The sequence below is a fragment of the Balaenoptera acutorostrata genome, chromosome 18 (genome assembly GCF_949987535.1).
Source record: "Balaenoptera acutorostrata chromosome 18, mBalAcu1.1, whole genome shotgun sequence".
Taxonomy (NCBI): domain Eukaryota; kingdom Metazoa; phylum Chordata; class Mammalia; order Artiodactyla; family Balaenopteridae; genus Balaenoptera; species Balaenoptera acutorostrata.
The window spans coordinates 28,181,805-28,207,190 of record NC_080081.1 but is presented as its reverse complement, the minus strand read 5'-3'; the positions used below and the strand labels follow the sequence as shown (position 1 = coordinate 28,207,190).

At 41.3% G+C, this 25,386-nt stretch overlaps 1 protein-coding gene across 1 annotated transcript in view; it reads right to left on the bottom strand.

Annotated features, from left to right (window-relative positions):
- The window catches only part of OBI1 (ORC ubiquitin ligase 1), a 45,445-nt gene extending 37,247 nt beyond the window's left edge, over nt 1–8,198 (bottom strand). The window contains exon 1 of the mRNA XM_007186242.2: nt 8,062–8,198. Coding sequence (XP_007186304.2) covers nt 8,062–8,133 — 72 coding nt within the window. The 5' untranslated portion in view covers nt 8,134–8,198. The remainder of the gene's footprint in view (nt 1–8,061) is intronic.
- Nucleotides 8,199–25,386: the final 17,188 nt, after the last annotated feature.

Here is a 25,386-nt window from a genome sequence, read left to right as displayed (position 1 = left end):
CCAAAGCACAAGGGGGCAGATTTTGGCTTATATGGAGTGAGGATCTGTCTTCCATTTTAACAAAAGGGAAAACCGAGGGTACAAGAACAAATACAAAGTGGATGGAAGATCTGTTGATGGAAAGATGAGGGAACTCATGTTCCAACTGCTTATTCTTTGTGATTAAATATGAGGTGAGGTTACCAGCTGCAAGTGAGAAGAAGGGGGGAATATCGACTTGAGAAAATAGGAGAATAAAGCAGTTGTTTTGAAAGGTAAGAAAGTAAATTTACTAGGGTTATGTACAGAGCTGGATTGCCAAACACTGTTGAGTACGTGAATGGCAACCAACTGATAGAGTCACAGAGTCAACCAATGGATCTTGAAAAGGCTGAAGTAATATTGGAAGAGTAGGTACGATGAGAAGAGGAGCAGATACTCACAGTCAAAGTACAGAAAGTGGTACAGCTGCTTTCCCTAATGTTTTGTCCTGGGACACCTTACCTGACAAAGTTCTATCTTCTCTCTCAATCTCATGTATCACATAGTGTTAACATCTTTTCTATGGTAACAGTTCCTGAGACTCCTCTGTAACTGGACCTTAGTAAGTGGCAGAGCTTAGGCTTCTAGAGACAAAACCTGGGGCCGACTTCAGCTCTGCTACTTATTGAACTGTTTGACCTTGGGTTAACCCTTTAGTTACAGTGGCATCTGTTTCCTCTTCTGAAAACTATGGTTTAACCTAGTAAACTTTTCATTCAGATGTTGCTTAAGATTTAATAACATAAAGATGTAAGCACAGAGACTTCCACATAGCAAACGCTGGGGAGGGGAGGGGAAAGGAGAAAAGGACTATATCCACGTGCCCAGGAGCCAACTCCATGTAGGCATCTTAAAGCTGCCCCAACCATAATATGTTCAAAGCCAAACCTGGCCTCCACACGTTCACTCCCTCTGCTGCACTTCTTGTCTAGGTGACTGGCACCACCACCTCACCACTCAGGCTAGAATACTCAGAGCTGCCTCTGACTCACCCTTTTTACTTATCCTCACCATCCAATCAATCATCAAATGCTGGTATCATGTATCAGTCTAAGAAGCCAGAGATTTTAAGATATATCCATATTTTATGTACCACTAAGAAAAAAGAAAGAATGAAAAATGCTGCCAATTACAACTGCAAGATGCTACCGCTTGTAAAATAGAACCAGATTTCAGAGATGTTATAACGTGGAAAAAAAAGTATATCCCAAGATAGTCAAAATGTGGCAAACCTACCTCTAAATGTTCTTTTCCATCTTCACCTCAGTGAGTTCAGGTTCTCATTCTCTTAACCCAGTCTGTTGCAATGACCTCCTGCCAAGCTTCCTTGCTTCCACATGTTCACTACCGTCCACCTTTCACACTGATGCCAGAGCTAGCCATCTAAAATATGGGGCAGCAGCTTTCACTGCTCTCCTGCAAAACAACGTTTTTTTCCCTGCTCATACTTTTAAGTGCAGCATCCAAAGAACAACGTAATCTGGTTCTTAAATAGCCATATCTTTGATCTGCTATTTCAATACTTGACAAAACCTATACTTCAACCACACAGATATACCCAATGTTCATTAAAAAGAATAAGAATAGAGTCTCCTTGTTCACTGGGCTCTCATTTTTTAGCTTAATATGTTCTGCTGGCCTCCCAACTTCCCCAATCAAAATAAAATCCTTCCCATGTTTTAAGATGGAAATCAAAGGTTACCTCTTCTGTAAGGCCTTCACTAATCCTTTTTAGAATTAACTGGATCTTTGTCTGATTCTTATAAGGGCACTTCTTATGCATTGATTTAATGTTCACTGGACTTGGAAAATTGTTTACATCCTGCCTTCCCTATTAGATTTCAGGCTCCCTGGGGGCAGGGGCACTGTCCTGTTCATCTTTATGTCCACCTACAACAACTTATACAATGTATACTCTAAGATTAATAGAAGTGAATTTTGATGTATTAAAACGAAAGGCTGAGATAATGCTGCTAAAAGCATCTCAAGAAGCAAAAGGTCAATGGCCACTGCCAAATTCTGAAAAGGTGAAAGTTTAACCTTTCCATTTAATCTGCCAAAATGATACAGAACAACCACAGGCAGACTACTTGGCTCTGTCTGCTAACAGCCATTGGCAATGTCACCCAAAGGAGAATCATTTTCACTGTTCAATACCTGGCATTATCACTGTCATTGTGTTGGATTTTGAAACGGTTGACATTCATTTCTTTGGACCACGTACTTATCAGATGATGATTTCTAGACAATGGTTTAAATTTACTTAGGAGAACAGAAACCTATAAAGGAGAAAGAACTACTAAAACAAATTACTTGTTATTTATTTGACCATAACCTACAGAAGCAAAATACAAAGAATCTAGCCCTCCTTCAATTCCTGTCCACCCATCTCCTCTGCCCAGATCCTGCTATGTACAACACCAAAACACATACACAAATAATTTTCTTTAATAAGATCTTCTTAAGATACAGAAACAGTCATAATTTGCCTATGTTATTAGACTTTATATCCAATTTACTCTCAAATGAGATCTGTGGCAATAACACAATAAGCATCCTACAAAATAAAAATGCAAGAAGACAATGGCAAAGCTAAGTGGCATGTACAATTCCAAACTCATCTGGAGTAAGCATGTTGAAGTGATATCCTAGGGTAATGCCCCATGAGGCTGGTGAGGAGGAGGAAGAGAAGACAAAGCAAGGTAGGAAAAGTGGGCTCTTCTCACTGGAATGGGCCTGAGGAAGCAGTCCTAGGTACAAAAAACATTAACCCTATAATATATAATTCTACTATGTAGTTTCTTTTATCTGAAGATGTTTCAGTTTTAAGAGACTTTACCACCAAAACCCCTTTCACAAAAAGCAAACGTACCTGGGAGGAGTGATGCCTAAAGGTGTTGTCCATTAATATCCATTCTAGACTTACCTAATAGGAGTTATACATTGGTTTAGGGCAGGGTCTGTCAACTTTGACACTACTGACATTTTGGAACAAAAAGTTTTCGTTGTGGGAGGCTGTCCTGTATGTTGTAGGATGTTTAGCTAGCAGCATCCTGGCCTCTATCCACTAGATGTGAGTAGCACCCCCCGAAGACAATCAGAAATAGACATTGCTAAATGTCCCTGTGGAACGAAATGTACTCCCATCCCATTGAGAACCACTGGGCTGGGATACTCACATGAATTTCCATAACAACCTAATGGGGTTGATAGTATCAAATTCATTTTCAGCTGTAGAAACTGAGACTCAAGGAAATAATGATACAGGTTCTAAGTCGCAGAGTCAGCATTCAACCACCATTACACGTGCAAATTGAATGATCTCTCAACTAAGAAATAGTTCTTTCTTCCTTAGAGCAGGTTTAGTAAATAATAATCTGGGAGTAAGAAATAGAGGACACATGCCTGAAAGGATCAAGACACCAGGATCAGTAGGGACTGCAGAAAAGAGGTACTGAACTGATGGAGGTGGCTGGAGGGAAAAGGCAGTAGATAAACTTTACCAACTGGCCTGGCAATTTCACTTAAAATCAACTTCTCTGCTCTTGTCGCCTTTACAAGGGACTAGAGCTAACCCTTCTTCTCCGAAGAATATCCTTCTGGCACCTATGTCAAAATTTTATGGGTTTCACTAGTGGAGACCTAGAAAGACTGAAAAACAAAGCTGAGGTAGAAATGATTGTAGTAGGGGCCCGCCTACTCAACCTTAGAAATTTGGAAACTTTTAAAAATAAAATTCCTGGATTGCTCTTGCTATGTTTCAAGAAATCTTCGGCTCTGGGCCAGAATTTACGACCTAGAACTTTAAAACTGTGTGATCCCAAGAACTAAGTTATTATAATTAATGCCTATTGGTCTGGGTCCCCACTTCTATCTACATAAAAAGAGAGATAATACATTTCCCCTCTCCCACCTTTATTCCTACCTAGAACGCCTTAAGGATAAACTGGAATCTTATTTGTGAAGTAAATATGTCAGCTATTATATACCAACCTTGAAAATTATTAGGATATATCAACACTTTTTTGAGTTAATTTTTATTATACTCCATGTTAAGACACAACATTGTTATACTTTTCTGAAAGTGTCTGCATTCTTCAAGCTTATTTTAATCTAGAAAAGAGAAAATGCAAAACTTATATACTCCATATGACTTTTTTTTTCAAAGCAAATTACTTGTGACAATTATGTACAAGGCTGGCTCTTAAATCCACTCTTGGGAACAGAGACAATCAGAACTCAAACATGGGCTCAATGTACTGAGGTGGATGGCTTGCTGGCCAATCAACAGCCCCTAAAGAACACTGATTAATGAATTTAGTCAACCTAGAGTTAGGATGCTAAGTTGCTAAGGCTTTGTCTCTAGCCCTACCTTTGCAACATTTTAAAGCAACTATATGGGTGGAAAGCAAAGCAAGAAGTTCTCCCTGAAAGAAGGGTTCTTTTCCACAGTGTTCCTAGTGGGAAACAGTCCATGCTATTACTGGACATTTCAAGAGACGGACACTCCACATCCTAAGAAAGCTAATTTCATTTCTGATTATTTCAGCCAGAAAGCTTGCATTATATTAAGTACAAATCTTAATATCGTGGAGCTACCCAAAGCTTGATTCCCTTCCAAATGAAAATACTTTATTTAATGATTCATTATCATGTTCATTCACTTCAACACTATTCCATTCCATCTATATTCCAACCTCAATTTCAATTCCTTTCCAAATGATTTCAAATACTCTAGTTTATTTATATTTATCTTAAAGCGTGGTGCCCCAAACTGGATTCATACTCAAGTGAGGAATAATTGGATATGATATATTAATGTTAAACAGCATTAGAAGCCTAGCTGCTTGGCACTTCTCTTGAGAACCACCTTTGTCCTTTGATAAAACTAACTGTGGGCCACATTTGGCTGTCACTCATGGCAAGATGCTGACTCGGTCAATAAAAGTATTACCTGCAACAGTTTCGTTTCATAGCTTGAATCCTAACTGAAGAGATAAAAGCCTGGAATTATCTAGAGATAAACTGGTCTGTAGCATTCTGGCAGTACCAAATGTCACTGAACAGATATCCTGGGCTAGATCATCTCTGTACTTTGGCCTGCTGGCCTATTAGCCCAAGGCATGGGAAAAAATTAAAGAGGAATAGGCAAGAAAATGTTATATATAAATTGTCCCACAGGATGTACCCAACTTCTTCAGGCCACATAGAGCTCTTACTTACAATATTGGCAAGGTTGCTAAACATTATTGGGCAGAGAGAATCCACCTTTAAGGCTGAGGTAGAGTCAGAGGTAGGAAATGCAAAATGTTTAAACTTTTCAATTGTAAGCACATTTGTATTCAAAAGACAGAGCATTAACCACTTACATACTTGGACTATCTCCACTACTGCTCCCCCCGCATTCTTCCCCACCTCCACCCCCATTCCAATCAGCATCTACCTTATCTCTTCAGATTTAAGGTCTCTCCCACCCCTATCTTAAGTAATATGCAAATTTTTTTTTTTTTTTACAGTAAACCTCCAGGAATAATGGCCCCTAATTCTGTGGAAAAATCAAAAATGAAGACTGCTAATTCTATATGGTACAAATGGTGAGGGCAGCAAAAGGATGATTATACAGAAGAGGGCTAGTCGGGAAGGACCTTAGGCAGACCTCAGAGGTGGCCGGACATGCTATGTGTCGGGGAGATGGAAGTAACATTAGGAACGCGCTGCTACTCCAGGCCATGCCATCTCCAGTACCCCACAAATACAGCTGTGTGCGGGAGGGTGAGTAGCACAAGCAGATCAGATTTGCTTTAACTATACAAAAGGCAACAGGAATAGGGAACCAGCTAAAACCTCTGGACGTACTGTGGCAATTTCCTGGACAAACAGGTCCCACTCTGTTGGGAATGTAAATCTTCATCGAGTGAGTGTACTGGTCTCATGAAGCAACTGGGAAGAACATTTACTGGGAAAGGCTGGCTTCCTCATTTTGAGGGTCTGCCTCAGTGCCCACAGTAAAGGTTAACATTTATTAAGTGCCAAACTTCATGCTAAGCACTGCATATGAATTACTTCATTTAATCCTCCCCAAAAGGCAAGGATGAATGTTAATACTATTATCATTCCCATTGTACAGATAAGGAAACTGCTCTGAGGGAGGTTAAGTAATGTGTATAAGGTCGTATATAACTAGTAAGTGGAAGACCTGGCTTAGAACTTCGTCTGAACACAGTACTCAGGGCCCTCAACCACTACGCCTTTCTGCCTCTATGTAGTAGACATAAACAAATGCCTATTTACAAATCATTAACCTTTAATTAATCACATTTAATTCTAGAATACAGTTAACCAGTATATGGCAGAAAAAAGACACCAAAAGTGTCTGCTGTTATGCATGAGTTCTAGTGAGTTTTTAGGAAGTAACTTACTGAAGACACAAATGGTAACAGAGGTTCAAACGCTGGAGACTCTAAGCCCTAGTTTTCTTATTTGAAAAATGGGGAAACCAGCCCTATCTATCTCACAGCACTGGTGAGAGCGGTAAATGAAATAATTAAATGTATACAAAAGCATTCTGTAATCTGCAAAGCACTATATTCTATTAGCTATCAGTTTTGTTAAACACAGGAAGCATAGGTAGGCAAAATCAACCAGGCAAAACACATTTTCAACATTAGTTTCTAAGAACTAATGGAAACTAGATATAATGTGTACAACTACAACCAAGTGAAAATTATTTCCGAAGGATATTTTATCAGCCCTTTACCAGGCTACTGTTGGGAGTAAATTCACTCAGAACTTAACTTGTGGGAACTTCAAGTCAGGAGCCAAATGTAGACTGTAGCAAATTGAAACACCTTCCCCTCCTCTCAGCTATGTATGCAGACAGAGGTAGCAAGTGCCAGCTCAAATAACCACCCTCCACTGGCCATCCTTGATCTCGCCAGTCAGAATGGATCAAGCCATCTATATCCTCTCACAGCACATCTGCTATTTCCTTGGCATTTCATTCTGATGGATATCAAGAGTTATCAGTTTCTTGCAAGCCTGACAGGATTCCTACTACTTCTTGAACTCAGGAAATTCACATAGACTTAAAGCAGATGATCAGATGATCATATTGGCTGGCACTCAAATGTTTGCTCTTAATTGCATTTCTCAATCCTAAGCCTGTGGCTACAGTTTCAGTGGGGGGGGGGGGGGTAAACACACACACACGCACAAACACACCACAAACGTAAAAACAATTCAGCGTGAGAAAAAAAAGTCTCCCTTCTGAACCTACGTAGTAAAACAAAATGTTCTTTTAAACCGAACGGGAGGCACAAACGGAAATGAAAGAGGAGACAAATGCATTAGAAGCTTCAAAACTCCGTTTCTGATTCTGAACTACTTTCTCCACCTGGTTTCACAAACACCTTAGGCACCTCTTGCATCACAAAAAGACGGTATTCTACCTCGTGACTGATCCGTTCTTGGAATTAAAGACCGTATCTCTCATTCTAAACGTCATTCAGGGGCACGTACTATTTACTCTTCAAAGTCTGAACCCAGAGCAAAGGCCACTCTCAACGCCGGGTTAAGTAAAGGAAATGATCTTGGAAATGGAAAAGACTCTCCAACCAGCACTGGAGGCCCAAGAACAAAACACTCTAATTTGTGCAGAGGACGAAGGAACCGTAGCGAGGCTCCCAGGAAACGTGCTTTCAGGCTTTGATGGGGATGCACAGGGGCGTAAATTGCTGGGATTCGTTTCTAACCAGGCCTCCTTCGACGCCGGAGTCGCCCGGGTGAGGCCGCCCTCCCTCCACACCCCAGACCGCTGTCATCTTCCTCCGAAAGGCACAGAGATGACCCCACGAATCGCAGCGCGCTCCCTCCGTCGCCCGGGACGTGGCCTCCCCAGGCTCAGGAGAACGCGGGTCGGCGTCCTCACCCAGCCCGGCGCCTCGCGCCGCGTCCCCGCCACACACAGAGACCGGCCTCGGCTCTGGCGGGCCACTGCACACCCGACCCCGATTCGTAGCCGTGCCCGGAATCACCCCTTACCTTCCCCAAGCAGATGTGGCACGTGATGGGCAGAGTTAGCGACAATGTAACGTTCTGCACGGTCTGAGCCATGGCAGCGTTCAGAATCCCGCCAACACGGAAGTCCCGCCGACCGCGGCTCCTCGCCGCGACTGAGGCCGCGCGAGGCCGGCTACGGTGGCCCAGCAGGGCCACGCCGCGCCGGTCGAGGCAACGAAAATGCGCTTTCCCAACGCGCGGCCGCCGGAGCTGTTCCCTTCCTTCTTTCCTTGCTTTTCAATTTGAAAAAAACTCTCCCCGGTTCGGGAGCTACAGGATTCCTGAGAATGGGAAGGAAGGAGGTTTACTACGGGCATCGAGGATCTTGAAAGTTTAAATGAAAGAGTAATGGTGGAGAGAGGAGAGGAAGATGCAGAAGGGCGATTTAAAATCCCAGGATCTTTCCTGGAGGGTGGGGAGGAGGGAAGAGTTTTCCGCCTATAGATTAAACCCGACACAGAAAACACGGTGCAGTCAAAACGGGAAGAAGAAAGACGTTATCTCTACATTTTAACTTTTCCAAGCAACTTTCTGCCGCGCTCAGGTCTTTTTACATTCTTAAATGATGTAATGTCACTTAAAAACGACAGTGATTGTCTCCTTGTTTGTTTCAGAGACGTTTTGCGTACGTTAATAGCAGCCTTCCGTGAAGACACGCTTTCACTGTTGGTCCTTCTGTGATTTCTATTTGAAAGAGACTTAAGGATCGGAGCCGTTGACTCTGATTTACACCCACATGTGAGAAAGCTGCAAAGCGCGTGAACCATCCACACTCCCCGACAGCACTCGCACAGGTGTTTAAAGCCTTCATTTCAGGCGCCTGGTTGGATATGAAATGTACCACTGTGCTGCTGAACTCTGAAGAAGAATGTGTGATGTTATAAGTTAGCACTTCCTACCAATAAAAAAGATAAACTCTGAAAGTTCCTAAATGAATCTTTGAGTATAACGGATTTGGAATTTAACTGCAATTTACTTTAAGTGAGGAAGAGCCAATGTGATCAATTTATGCAAACAAATACAATCTGTGAGTAGGGAGATTTAGAAACAAAACCAATGCAACTACTTCTACTAATCTTTTTGTGGGAGAGAGCATTATAATTACAAGAAGCAGCCTCATGGTTAAAAGAAAGGGGTCTGGACCTGGGCTGCAGGGTAGAAATCCCTGCCTGAACAAATTCCTGGCTCTACTGGCTTCAGACTATTTGTTTAACCTCTCTGCTTCTTAGCTTCCTCATTGGTAAAGTGTGTGTGTGTGTGTGTGTGTGTATTGAATGAGGTCAGTGTATGTTTAGTATCACGTCTACAAAAGGAACAGACAATTATGAGATTGGAACAGCTAGTAATTCGCTTGAAGTAGCCCAATTCCAGTTCAAAATCGGCTCACAGGTGATAGTGAGAATTCTTCCAAACAGCTCAGTAACTTAATTTCTTAGGAATTGGAGACCATCACGTGCTTGGGATAGGAGATCTGGGCAAAATAGTCATATTGATTGTCTGTTTAATGGCCACTTTTTTTCTGAATGACTGGCCTAAAAGTCATCTGGTTTGGCTATTTCCTGGCTGTTTGGAGTCATATTAAATGGGGTCTCGGCTTCACATGTTTTGCTAAGTGCATCTTTCATCTTCCTGGGTGTAGATCTCAGGCTTCAGAATGCGAAAGCTCCAAGTCATTACCCACTGTCGTTCAAGGTTTGTCTTTTCCCCATCTTACTGTGTTCTTCCCTGTTCTCACCTTGTTCTCACCTTTTTTATACCTAATGTGGTATTTTAGGACCTGTCACTCCCACCCTCTGAGGGGGATGTAGGACTGAAACTGTTCTGCCTCTCACACCAATCCCTGGAGACAGTGCAATAAGAAGACATGTTGAAGACAGTTTTTTTTAAAAAAGACTTCCAAAGCTACTAGGGAAAGTTCATTTCTTGTTAATCATCCTGATGATTGGTGTTAATACTCAGTCACAAAAATATATTTAAAAAATCATAACCAACATTTTAAGTAGAATGTTTAAATCTAGACTATTTCGAACATCCCTCGTTTGCTATCATTGTCACAGCTTCTCAGTGCTGTTCTAGCGCTCTGTCCATATAGCTCTTTCTGCACTAGGCTGATAACATTCTATTATAGTTGATTGTTTATGCGTTTGCCCCTACAACAGACTGTTTCTTGAGGCCCAGGATTGTATTTGATTTATCTAGTATCTGGTACTGAGTGACTAGTCCACAGACCGTAATATTTTCTTTAGCCACAAACTACCTTTATTACAGACCCAGGCTGCTTTACACATTGTGTTTACTTGTTTTTCATTTCAAAATGGAAGACTGTATTGCCTTTTGCTAATTATAAAAATATCAATAGTAAGAGTCATCTTGAAAATTAAGCCATTTATAAATATATAAAATAATAAGCAAAAGTTCCTCTAGGCTTATGCCTCACCTCTCGATCCTTACTGGTAATCGCTATCAACATTCTGGAGCATATCCTTACAAACATTTCCATTCATATATTATTGTGTGCATAAGCACAAATAGGATCATACCATAACATACTGCTCTGCTCACTAATGCTTTGTGAATAAGTACACACACACACACACACACCCCTGAGTAATATTGTTAGCAATACAGGCTGACTAGGACTCTCTCTAGGTCCAGATTGATTCCAGGCCAATTCCCAGGCTTTGCTTTAAATAATTCAAATGCTTTAAGGCCAGGAACTCTCTCTTCCCTCTGCCCTATGAAGGGCATTTCTCTTTTTTGGTGATGCACAAAATTAACTCTTTATTTCACTTCTTAATACATGCACATTCTCCCAACACTCTGGAAGCTGGAGGCTTCCAAAATACGCTGACGTTGTCCTTGCTTTGAGTTTCACTGAATTCCCACCAGAATTCTGTGCATTGCTAACACTATATGCAAAGGGGTGGCAAGGAATAGCAGTGAAGACACACACTCCAAGTATCTTCTCTGCTCACCTGTGTACTCCATGGTTCCTACTGACTTCACTTACGAAAGTCCAAAGATAAAATGATTAAGAATATCACCATGGCAACATCAAAGCTTTAAACCAAGTGCAGGACTCTTCTGAATGTAGGGCCCTGTGTGACTACACAGCTACATGCCCATGAAGCTGTCCCTGTATGACCAATAGAGTATGGTAGAAGTGACATGTAAGACTGCCAAGGCTAGGTCATAAAAGTCACTGTAGCTTCTGCTTTGCTCTCTTGGATTGCTTGCCCTGTGGAAGTGCCTCAAATAGCACTCAGACAGCATTGTGGAAGTGCCTACTTGGGGAGGATCTGAAGCCTTTTGCCAACAGCCAACACAAACTTGCCGGTCATGTGACTAAGCCACCTTGGAAATAGATCCTCTGGCCCCATTCACACCTTCAGATGACTACAGCCCCAGTGAACGTCTTGACTGCAACCTTCTGAAAGAACCCAAGCTAGACTTTTCCAGCTTAGTCACTTTTGAATTCCTACGTACAAAAACTATCAGAGATAATTAATATTTATTGTTGCTTTGAGTCACTAAGATTTGGGGTGAATTGTCCCACAGCAATAGATAACCAAAGCAATGCTTTAATTCACATTTGCTTTAATTTTAATAAGATATGGCATCTTGACAAATCATATTCTAAACAGACATTATTTGGCCCAAATCATTAAATAATGCTGCCATTACTTTAATAGGAAAACAAAGATTACATGGCTTGTTGACTTTCTGCTTAATTTCTTTCTCAGCTTCTTCGTAGCCCCATGAGGAGTCCTGTGACCTGAGGAGTTTGATCAGATACATACAGCACCTGGGATGGGCTAAAGCCTCCTAAATCCTTAAAATTATAAACTTTTAGAACTAGGAAGGATCTTAGGGGGTTTTATGCAGGCCTTTCCTTTCGCAAATGAGGAAATTGAGGCCTAGATAAGGTAAACCACCAGATAATGGTAGAATTGTAGCTAAATCCTAGATCTCACTTAGACTCTTTGAGATTGTTGGCTAAATGCCTTCATGTAAGTGCAAGATGTATTATTATTAATAAAGTAGTTCAGTAATAAAAAGTCAGTTACAATTGAATTTCTTTGCTAAGAAAACCATCAAATAGCCATGGAACACCTTTTACTCCTTGTTTAAATCAGATTCGTTTTTATGATAAATTATTTAAAAGCAAGTTTAAAAAAATATAAAATCTTAAGTGCTATTAAAAATTGATTAGGAATGCATTATTCTTTCATTGACCCAGTTCAGATTGTTTTTTAATTTTTTTGGTCAAAGCTAATAAATTTGAGTAGATGTTTCAGGCAGACGTTTTGTAATCATTTGGTCATCAGTCAATTAATCACAATTTCATAAATATTGATTTCAGATTACGTTTATTTTTCATTCCTGAAAGACAGTCTTTTTTTTCTTTTTTTTGGTTTTAAATTTATACACCCCCAATTGGATTGTGGTTAACACTGAGAAAACTCATAAAAGTTGGATTAAAAATTAATCAGAGGTGCTGGCCCGGTTGTATGGATGGTACCATCTTCTCACAGGCTGGGAATTTTGAGCTAAAATGTCTCAAGATGTCATCCTGAAAGATGCTTCTTACTACAGCAGAAGGAAGAACTTGGGTTTTTCTTGCACAGTGGTTTTTTGTTGTTATCTTTTTGTTGTTTTTCTTTCTAGAATAGACTGTTGGAAGTTAGCATTTATTCATTTAATGTATTTTTATTAAAAACATTAAGGAAAACTAACTCAGACAGTTCATTTCATGGAGCTTACATTCTAGTAGAAAAGTTACACTTATGCTGTATTGGCTTGGAACCAAATCCTGGCCTCTTGAGTAGCAGTTGAGGTTTTAACACTGAATCTACACACCAAATTTTTATGTAATCACAATATAAGTGATTGCAGAATAAATAAATAAATGTAATTAGTTATTTATTATTCCACCAATCTTTAAATTTTTTTTTTTTTTTAAATTTATGGCTGTGTTGGGTCTTAGTTTCTGTGCGAGGGCTTTCTCTAGTTGCGGCAAGCGGGGGCCACTCTTCATCGCGGTGCGCGGGCCTCTCACTGTCGCGGCCTCTCTTGTTGAGGAGCACAGGCTCCAGACGCGCAGGCGCAGTAGTTGTGGCTCACGGGCCCAGTTGCTCCGCGGCATGTGGGATCTTCCCAGACCAGGGCGCGAACCCGTGTCCCCTGCATTGGCAGACAGATTCTCAACCACTGCGCCACCGGGGAAGCCCTAAATATTTTTATGTGCCAGGCACTGGTCTAAGAGCTGGGTAGACAGCTGTAAATCAGATAATGTCCCTGCCTGCGTTTATTCATTCAAAAAATATTTTATTGATTATCAGTGACGTGCCAGCCCCTGTACTGTTTATGAGTCACTTTATAAAAGGAAGTACTGAGCCCAAGTCTCCTATTCCACAATAAAATGTCTATTTTGACAGTGATTTCTCTTCCGGATGGATGTTCTGATTGTTGGTTAGCCCCTGACATTATGACACAGCAAGTTATAATTTTTAATATTTTAAAATGTTGCAAATTGGGTGATTGTTTTAAACTAGGTAATTTTTTAAAGAATATTTTAGTTCCACCTAAAGCTAAGAGGTGCTTCACCAATGTTTGTTGAATGCTAGAGAATGAATGTAGGAAATATTACGTCCAGGAATATCGTAACAGGAATCACAGAGACAGAGAGGTGCTAGGATTTGCCAGAGCAGCAGAATAGGAACCCCAGCTCTGAGATCCTGACTGCTTTGTCTTTAAGATGCCCGACAGGGGCTTCACTGGTTTGATCCCTGGTCCCTGGTCGGGGAACTAAGATCCACATGCCAAGTGGTGTGGCTGAAAAATAAATTAATAAATACTTTTTAAAAACTTTTAAAAATATTAAAAAAAATAAAAACCTGTTAAAAAAAAAAAAAAGAGGCCCAACAAAGCACAATCCTTTTCTTCTTGCCCTTAGTTTAGGTGTGAGCAGCCCTTCCAAGGTGGGACCCTCCCATGGGAACTCAAAACCAGGCCTCTGTTCATCCTATTTACTGAAGCCCTATAATTAATTGCATTCCACCTCTGTGTACCTCTCTCACAAAGACATCCTGCACTTGGCCGTGGAGTCCTCGGCAGCTGGCTGGAGTCTTGCCAAGTGGCTTTACCTCTTTTAGGTAAAGCATCAACACTCCTTTACATGCTCAACACTCCCAGTCATTGTTTTAGCAATTGAATCATTTATTACAAGTGTTATTTAAAATATGGCTTCTTTTCCCCATCGTTTCACCATCCTCAACTCTTTGATCTATGACTTTTCTTTCTTTTCCTCCTCACTCCATTCACTGTGACCAAGTCTCAAGCTTCATCTCTTTCATGATGCTTCTCCTGTCTGCTCCAGCCTCCTCATAATCCCCTTGCCTTTCAAATTCTTGATCACTTATGATCTACATCCACCAGTTTTTGTACCTCATGCATTTATTCTCCGAGCTCTTATTTCACATCTACAGTGCTAAAGTTAAAAAGTTGAAAGACAAGACCAGCCCTGTCCTGGTGAAAGTTACATTCTAAATGCAGGAAGGCAAACATATTAATAAGCCATCAATTATACAATGAGTTAATTCCTGCAGACGTTGAGAGGGAGAGCACCCAACTGAACCATGTGCAGTGGCATATACACCTCTGCTGGGCTCTACATTTTTGGAAAAATCTCTCCCTAACTAAACTGGAGGTCCCTGATCATGAGGAATCCTACATTATCCATGTGTGGCACAAAACACAGTGGGTCTCAGCAAATAATGGCTTACTGATTGGCAGTCTATCCCAGTTTTAGCTCTATGTCTCTCTATCTCTACTTGCATATCACCATTTTAAAATGTATACTAGTTTATTCAAGCAGTTGTTCTCAGGTTTAGAAAGAACGTGTGTGTGTGTGTGTGTGTGTGTGTGTGTATTTTTACCCAAGCATGATGTTTTCAAACCATCATACAAATTATTATTGTTTATTTATTTATTTATTTATGGCTGCGTTGGGTCTTCGTTGTTGTGCACGGGCTTTCTCTAGTTGTGGCGAGCGGGGGCTACTCTTCATTGCAGTACGCGGGCTTCTCATTGTGGTGGCTTCTCTTGTTGCAGAGCACGGGCTCTAGGCGCCTGGGGTTCAGTAGTTGTGGCTCGCGGGCTCACTAGTTGTGGCTCGAGGGCTCTAGAGTGCGGGCTCAGTAGTTGTGGTGCACGGGCTTAGTTGCTCTGTGGCATGTGGGAGCTTCCTGGACCAGGGCTCGAACCTGTGTCCCCTGCATTGGCAGGCGGATTCTTAACCACTGTGCCACCAGGGAAGTCCCTATCATACAAATTAAATAGTAGGATCTGTCCAGAAGTGCAAGTCCACGGGCAGGATCCCTGCATGGTAAGCTAGGGGAACGGCCTCGTCTGCTACACAGCATGTAAATTCAACTTAGAGGAAAAGGTGCAGTCACATTACAGAATAGGTCACGGATGCTATTTTCTCAGAAACAGCTGGGGGATCATAGCATAAAAGCGCCTTTTTTTTTTTTTCCACTCTTACCCCACCAGCTGCTTCCACTGTCTTCATTACCCTCCCTTAGAAAGTGCTGTCCTACTTCCAGAAGCTTGAAGTGGCCTCCACAAGGACAGTGGACTCCTTCCAAGGAGCTAAATTTGATTGCCATTCAAAGAAGACATGAAATTATATGATCCCTTTAGAACTATCACATACACAAAACAGTTTTGAAGTTGTCGTAATTTAATGATTAAATCACAGTTCTCTGTGATCTCTTATCCACAGTCCTCAGCATGGCTTAATAATGAAGGCATGGCTCTTTGATTAGAATTTAACTCCTGTGACCGAAGAAGAGAATCTCCAGTGGGGACAAGAGTATGAGCAAATAGGCACTCTCATTCACCATAAATTAACGATGTAACTGGATTTTTTTTTTTTTGGACGTGAACAAGAGTTACTATGATAGCTGGCTTTGTTTGCCAAGGCTGCCATAACAAAGTACCACAAACGGGCAGCTTAACAATACAGATGTATTGTCTCACAGTTTGGAGGCCAGAAGTCGGAGACCAAAGTGTTGGCAGGGTTGTTTTTTTCTGAGGGTTGTGAGGAAGAATCTGTTCCATGCTCTGCCCTTGCTTCTGGTGGTTTTCTGGCAATCTGTGTTGGTCCTTGGCTTGTAGAAACACCCCTCTGATGTCTGCCTTCATCTTCCCATGGCTTTCTCCCTGAGCGCATGTCTGTCCAAGTTTCCCCATAAGGGCAACAGTCATGTTGGAATAGGGGCCTTCTTATTTCAGTATGACCTCATCTTAACTTTAATGAATTATACCTGTGTTGGATGTGGAAGCAACCTAAGTGTCCATTGACAGATGAATGGATAAAGAAGATGTGGCACATATATACAATGGAATATTACTCAGCCATAAAAAGAAATGAAATTGAGTTACTTGTAGTGAGGTGGATGGACCTAGAGTCTGTCATACAGAGTGAAGTAAGTCAGAAAGAGAAAAACAAATACCATATGCTCACACATATATATGGAATCTAAAAGAAAAATGGTTCTGAAGAACCTAGGGGCAGGACAGGAATAAAGACACAGATGCAGAGAATGGACTTGAGGACATGGGGATGGGGAAGGGTAAGCTGGGACGAAGTGAGAGAGTGGCATGGACATATATATATTACCAAATGTAAAGTAGATAGCTAGTGGGAAGCAGCTGCATAGCACAGGGAGATCATCTCGGTGCTTTGTGTCCACCTAGAGGGGTGGGATAGGGAGAGTGGGAGAGAGACGCAAGAGGGAGGAGATATGGGGATATATGTATATGTATAACTGATTCACTTTGTTATAAAGCAGAAACTAACACACCATTGTAAAGCAATTATACTCCAATAAATATGTTAAAAAAAAAAGTAAATCAACTAAAATCTCAGGATTCCATGAGATGAAAGGTAGTAAACACACAGATTAAATGGGAAAACCAGGAGTCCAGAGATATAATCAATATCAAATAAAGATAATCTGAAAAAAAATTATACCTGTGATGACCTTGTCTTTGAAGAAGGTCACACTCTGAAGTAATAGGGTTGGGACTTCAGCATATGAATTTTGAGGGGACACAATTCAACCCATAACAGTAGCCATGAATACTGTTTACAGTGATGTCCAATTCCCTGCCTCCTGAGGGTGTGGTTGGTCTGCCCTGCCTGGCCCTCCTGTCTGTGGTGAAGCCCTTGGTCCAGTTTGGAGAGTAGGATGCAAGTACAGTTAGTGTGGTTACTTCTTGACTGGAGCCTTTCATTGCCTGTTTGAAGTTGTTGAGAGCTCTCTTTCTTTCTACCACTGTAACCAGGAACATTTAAAATGGTTTCTGCTCCATTAGTTTCAGTTCCAGAGTGAAGCAAAGAAAATAGTCCCTGGCTGACTCTTGATAGAGTCAGATTTCAGGCAAATAGCCTGAAAGAGAACCTTTAATATCATAAGTGACTCTAAGATGTGTTACCAGAGCATAACCTAGTCTCTCCTGATATAATAACCTTGGGAGATGATTTTTATTTATAATTTTTGCTCTGGACTGAATTGTATCTCCCCAAAATGCATATATTATAACCCTAACCCTTAATATGACTGTACCTGGAGATGGGGTCTTTCGGAGGTAATTAAGGTTAAATGAGGTCATATAGGTAGGGCCTTAATCCAATAGGACGGTGGCCTTGTAAGAATAGGAAGATCTACCCCCTGCCACCAACTCTCTCTTACCACTCACAGCCCCCAAGTGGAGAAAGAGCAAAACAGAGGCTGTCTGCAAGCCAGGAAGAGAACTCTCACTAGAACCCGACTAGGGTGGCACCCTGATCTGGGACTTCCAGTCTCAGAACTCTGAGAAAGTAAATTTCTGTTGTTTAAGCGACCCTGTCTATAATATTTTGTTATGGCAACCTTAACTAAGACACATTTTTTTTCTTACTCGTATTTATTTATATGTTTTTCTTACTTATACTGATTTAGATTGTTTTCTTATTTATGATTTTTTCTTATTTATGCTTTTTTTAATTGTAAAAAATATTACTTTTATAACCACGAAAGTTTTAACATTAAAAAAATTCTTCAAAGCATGCATCATTATGCCATGTATTTTAGTTCATGTGCTACCTAGGTTATCTTGAGGATGAACTAAATTCAAAAGAAACCCACATGAAAACCTAAATTCAATTCAATTTTGTAGAAATATACTGAAAGCCTATTGTGTCCAGATCCAGCTCTCATGGCTGCCATTCTCAGGAGCCTCCCACAAATCTCTTACCTCCCTCTCTGCAGTTACAGACTTTTAATGATCACACACACCATTTCTGTACTTCTTGAACTTAAATGGTGATTTGTAGAATTGTTCTTAGTCTCGCTAGAGTGTTCCTTGAGATTAATGTAACTGTGGTAAGTCGTATTACCGTTCACCAACATCAGCTTGCCCTCCGCTTCATGGAAGAGTGTTATATTTTAGAATCCCATTGAAGTTGGGTGTGATCAGGTGCTTTCATCGGTCAATGAAACATGAGCAGAAGTAACATAGCTCTCTTGCAATCTGCAGCTGAAAGGGCTCACGCTCACTTCCTCACGCCTCTCTTTCCTCTACGGTGGGGACTGGGAATCTTTAGGTGGCAGCTGCTCGCTCAGCCTGGGTACTGCAGTGAAGACAACGTAGATCACAGCCTCAGACCACATGCAACAGACTTGAAACATGAGCTAGAAATGGGTCTTTGTGGTTATAAGCCACTGAGACTTCGGACTGGTTTTTTTTTCGTAGCTGCAGATCCTAGCCTATCCTCGCTAACACAACAGCCTTGCCCGCTAAGTGCTCACGCTGTGTGAGACTCCATGTGGTGCCTGTGTCTGTACATACAGCTCAGGCTGGCCCTTTCTTGGGAATACATGCATGCTGGACACAGAGCTAAATGATGCAGTCCTCCCTTTCAAGGGGAGCTTGGGGCCCCAGCTGTTGGGAGTATTGTCAGCAGATATCCTTTGGCCCTCAGCCCCTTTGGGGTTTGTCTCGGCTGGGTCGTATCCTTCCTAGGCTCACCCACATCTGGTAACTGATGGAGGTAGGGGTATAAAATCCTGACCATTTCAAGCCAGTTGAGCTCTGGAGCTCCCTGTGCAACCTGCTGAGGTGTCCATTGGCCTGCATCCCAGCCTCATTTCTTCCTTTGCCCAATCCTATTTCCTTCCCCTCCTTCCGTGGGTGTTGATCATAGGGGCGCTTGCTGACAAAACTCCTGCACATTCAACTCTGTCTTAGTGTCTTCTGCCCAGAAAACCCAATCTGCGACAATATGTCTATCTTTAAAGAAAATAAGAGAGGTGTGTGTGTGTGCGTGTGCATGCTTGTATGCATACATGGACACATCTGTTTACTTATCTGTGTATCTATTCCTGGCTTCATGAACAAACTCCTAATTACTCTATGAAGAAACCACTGGATTTAAGTAACAGCAATAGGAAGGAAGGAGGGAGGGAAGGGGAGGGGAGAGGAGGGGAAAGAAAGAGAAGAGGGAGATTAAGAGGGAACTGAGGGGCTTTTTTCAACCTGAAGTTCATCCCTCTCCCCCTGTCCCAGGTTCTATATGGTTGTGTTAGATGTGGGGCTTTTTCTTGTTTTCAATGAAATATCCTACCTCTCTTGATATATTCTCTTTCTCGCCCCCACCTTGGGACTAACCTAAACACATTTTATCAGAAGATTATTGCCTACACATTTAATTCACAGTAATTCAGAGACAACTGCCCTCAAGATGGTTCAGAGATGCCTGGCATCAAGGGTTGGATGCTAACCCTGGCATTGCCCTCACCCGCCTGTGTGATGCAGGGGAAGACACACACCTCTGTGGGCCTTGGTTCTCTCATCTGCATCTGAAAAAGTTGGGCTAAATAACCTCTGAAGAATCTTTCAGGTCTTTAAAAAAGTCTGAAATATTGGATCTACTTCTTTAACATAATTATAACATAAAAATAACTGTCAATTATAGAAATTCCTCTATATGGTTCTAGGGAGGACTTAAATGGCTGAGGAGTGCCAAGGGGCCAGTAGGACACCCGAGAGGTCTGTGGAATGGATGGGGAACACCGTGAACAGTCTGTCACAAGGCTTTACAGGTGGCATGATCTTGCTAAACTCAACTTGCCTCAGGGTTCTGGTCTCAGCCTTGAAAAGTCCAGAAACTAGCATATATCTGGTCAGTCAGTACTTATCAGACTCACCTTAATCAAATTCATGGACACTGATACATAAAGAAGAATGCAAAGTCATGACATTACAAAGAGGCAAATCCCTTTCCGATGACTTGTATCTTTCATTTAGTGATCGTTGCTTCAGAACAAAGGAACGTGGAGAGTCTGGAGGGACATGGTTCCCACCTATGGAATCCTGGGGAGATAATCTACCAGAAAACTTCTCTCTGATCTTTGGAATCAGAGCCTCTCTTTACTAGAGAGGATTGGACACATATATACTGCCAATGGGTCTCTGTGCCTCTGTCAGATGTGCACATTTAACTTTCAGAGGGTGACTTTCTTTGTTTAAAGTCACTGAGGGAAAATACCTTATCACCTACAGGTATAAGAAATACCTTTAGGAGGTCAAGAGGCTGGGACACAACTTTTTGTCTTTTATTTATTTTTAAGACTCCTCAGTATGTTAAAAAATGAAAAAGTGTCAAAATAGTTATCACAAATAATGTATTATATTTTGAATATTGATATTTAACAGATTAATTCCTTTAGCACAAAATACTTCAGGGTGAAATACCATGAAATATAATTACTTTCACATTGCTCAGAATAGGATTTATCCTAGAATTTTAATTCTTGGCACTAAAGGCAGTGTTAGCTTGTAAAAGTTTGGTTTGTCTTTGTTTTCAATCCATGGGTCACATCCCCATTAGTGGGTCATGAAATCATTTAGTGAGTGAAAAGCAGGGAAACCAAGGTGTAAAAATCTCCTTCACCCTCTCTCCCCCTAAACCAGAATGAATTGGCTGAAAATTTTTACCTGGGATTTGTGTTTGCCCCACTTCTAGACTGCAAGCCCTCAGTAATTTATACTGATTTTTTCCACTTTTCGCATCCCATCACCTTCACCTTCATCATCTGTCCTGGTTGCAGCTAACACGTTAAGAAACTTTGAATAGAAGAGAACAGAACACAAATACACAATGCTTTGTATGTGATAGTGGTATTATTCTGTGCTGACTTGTGATACAAAATAGATTTCTAACTATGGTTTATACTAAAAATTTGAGAACTATTATCTTGATATACAAGCTTAGGCTGAATGATGGATGCCTCCTTTTAATATCATCAGTGTGTCTACAATGAAGTCTTTAGATTCTCTTTGAGATAACGTTAAAAGTCAAAATGTGAGTCATCTGATAAATGAACCTTCTCATCCTCCCCCGGCCACACCCTAAGCAAGAAGGTAATTTAGCAACTCAAAGGGGCTTTGATGGACACTTTCCCTCCCTGTTCCCATTCAGTCCTCTTCTTACCCCTCCACCAAAGTGTCATTAAACACTATATGTTTTCAAGAAATAATCTCTAAATAAATAAGAAATAGCTTCAGTTGCATTGCTCTAGCTTTGCAAAAAATGAGGAGTAGCAAAAGAAAAGGGTCCGACTTTCACCAAAATTTCCTTCTCCATCACATAACTCTGGCAGAGCTGCAAAAGGTAACCCAATGAGAATAGTGGTGCAGCCCAGCAGACATTTCTGGAATGTGTCCAATGTGTTCCTTACAACAACCCTGATAGACAGCCTACCTTTCTTCCTTTTTTATAGTTAGAAAATTGAGGTTCAGAGAGGTAGCAAAACTACATAGCTACTTCATGCCGTAAATAGATTTTCTGTCTTGTGTTTCAGTGGCTGTTCATTTAACGATCACTTGTCAAGGATGCATTGTGTTCCAGAAAACATGTGTTATACCTGGAAGGTATTAAATTGGGTGAGACACGGTGTCTGCCCTCAAGGAGCTTGAATCACTCTGGGGTTATAGATACATTTAAGACTTGATCAGACTTCCCTGGTGGCGCAGTGGTTAGAAATCCGCCTGCCAGTGCAGCGGACACGGGTTGGAGCCCTGGTCCGGGAAGATCCCACATGCCGCGGAGCAACTAAGCCCGTGCGCCACAACTACTGAGCCTGCGCTCTAGAGCCCGAGAGCCACAACTACTGAGCCCGCGAGCCACAACTACTGAAGCTCTCGCGCCTAGAGCCCGTGCTCCGCAACAAGAGAAGCCCGCACACCACAACAAAGAGTAACCCCCGCTCGCCGCAACTAGAGAAAGCCTGCGCGCAGCAACAAAGACCCAACACAACCAAAAATACATAAATAAATTAATTAATTAAAAAGAAAACTTGATCAAATATAGTTGGATAATATAGCCGTAATAACCACCACTCATGGAGCCCTTATTCTGGGCCTGGTGTGAGGTCTGCACAGTGCTGTGGGGACGTTGAGGGGATCTCTTTTCAGCGTAGAGATCAGGGAAGTTTTTCCATCCCCAGGAAAGGACGGTTAGAATATCTAGCAATCAGAGGGGACAGCAAGGCCCCTCAGAAGAGTGGGAACCCTAAGTACAGCGGAACTGGCTGGGCGAGAGAGAGCCTTCTGGATGTGTGCAAAAGTTTGGCTGTTGGGTGGGGAAAGGGACAGCAGAGTGTAACCGAGCAGGACCCTCAGGGGACTTCCCGGGACAGACCCCGCCCCCATATCCTCTGCTGTAGCTCCTCTTTTTTTAAAAATAACGATTCTTTTTTTTTTTTTTTATCTCCTTTCTGAAGTACCCAGATAATAGTATCTCGTGCATATCTCCTGAGTTTTTCAGATGCTAAAAACCACCACCAAATGGAAGAAGTTAACTACGTGATGATCATGAGCACGTAGCCGCCCCTGTCCGCCCCCCCCCTCCCCCGACCTTTTGGCACCCAAAGACTGATATAATGTTGACGGCCCTGTTACCTCACCATCAACCGATCAGAGAATTGGGCACGAGCTGATCACCTACCCTGCGACGCCCTTCCCTCACCTGACCTATAAAGATGCTTTGCTGAAACCCTTGGAGGAGTTTCAGGGTTTTCTGAGCATGAGCCCCCATTCTCGTTCTCCTTGCATGGCCCAGCGATAAACCTTTCTCTGCTCCAAACTCCAACGTTTCGGTTTGTTTGGCCTCACTGTGCATCAGGCATGTGAACTTGTCTTCCGTAACAAGGGTTATACCAGGATTTCTAGCTTAGACAACAAGGTAAGGAGTGGAATATGGGCAGTTACTGAATTTTGTAATTTCGCTCAGGATTCAGCATTGTGGTCTTAGCATAGGTACTCTCTGCCTGGCAGAATGAACACTTTCCAAACTCTTAGGTTTATATTTGTCATAAATAAATGAGTTGTGGGAAAAGATGACGTAATTAAAATCAGATTTTTAAAAAATTGTTCTTGCACAAATTTATTTTGGAAAAACAGAATATATCTTGGAGCACTTCAATATGCAAACCTCTCCATGAAGGACTCTCTCCCTTTGATTTAAAATCTGTATGTAAAAGATTAATGAACTAGGAAAGGTCTGTTTCAGAACGTTCATATAGATACGAGAGACCAATGCAGTCAGTGGATAGTGAACAGGTAATCACTAGATGAGTCAGTCTCGTTGAATGATAACAGGATACAGTTAAAAACAAATTTTAAATTCGTTGATGTTTGAACGGATCTGTCATTATTTTGGCATTTTAACCATTATTTGGAAGATCCACAAGGGATGAAACATCGTTTTAAAAATAAACTTTTAAAAGTACAAAAGCACAAGCCTTTAGGAGTCAAAGCACGTGCTAAGTGGAAAAATTTGAAATTACTGCCTAAAGCCCTTTTTTAAACCGGTGAGAATGTTTTATTAGAATACTCTGTGCTTTTTAAGGGAACATGGAGGAAAGCAAGGCAGGAAGGAAATATACACATTCTCTATTAACATTGTGTGTATGCTGTATGTATATACACACCTCCACCCCCATACACACTTCCCTTCATACACCTAGATAACTAACAGCTCCCATACTGAATTCAAACAAACAGAAAGCTCAGGTGATCAGTATCAATACTACACAGTTATAATTGAAATTCTTAATGATGATTCTGTGACTCTGAAGAATACTGAGATGCCTCTGGGATCCTCAAGGGTATGTTAAATTATGCCTAGGTCAATATTCTTGTTAATTATATTTTATTATATTATTTAAATATTGGTTATCCTTCTGTGTTATATATTGTCGCTCTCATTTGACCTAAATAGTTAATTAACTGTCCTTTAATTTGCTTAGGTGTGAGTATTTGTGAAAAAGGGTGTTAACATGTTTAATTTCATAACCAGTCTTCAACAGTGGTTGCAAATGTGGCATTTAATAAAACATCCCTTTAATATAAAAAGAATATAACCTAGATGCCCTACTACTGCCTTATTTTGCTTCTACTTTTGCTTAAATTTTTGAGGCATTTGGTTGGAAAAGGGTGTTTCTTTGGTTTATGAAAAAGTTGACATATAATATTATTGTTCGGCGTCAGCAAACCCTTTTTTGTTCTCTAGTTTAGGGCTTAGTTCTCTAGTTTTTGTTCTCTAGCTCTTTTTGTCTGTAGTTGTTCCAAGTTCTGACCTTCAGTGATAATGCTTGGTTTGATACAGGCATCTCTAGGCAACCAACATATACCAGAATGTGCTTCCTAATTTGTTTTAGATTTGCAATCCATGGTAACAGAGATTGGGTGTTCAGGTTAGAGCACCCATTCTTTTGGAGCCCTCTCCTCAACCCCAGCCCCAAATGGTAGGGATGATGAGAGATTTGTTTTCAGGATGGTAATAACGGCCAGCTTACTGGATTCCACTTACTGGATTCCAGTCACTGTCAAGAGCTTTAAGTGCTTCCGTTCATTTAATTCTCAGGACAACCCTATGAGACTGTTACTATTTCACTTTTGAGAAAACTGAGGTGCATTCATTCATTTAACAAATGCACATTGAACTCATACTACGTGCCAGGCACTCATCTAGGTTTAGGTCCACAGCAATGAATAAAATAGACACAAAGTCCCCACCCTCTTAGAGATTACCCTCTGGCGGAGGCTCAGAGAGGTTTGGAGACCTTGCTCAAAGTAAGACAGTAACTGTGGGGTGGGATGTAGCGTGTGAATGAAGCTTTAACCACTGCTTCAATATTGTTTCCTCAGCCATGTACATTCCACAGGGAACCTCAATCTATGGTGACTTTTTAA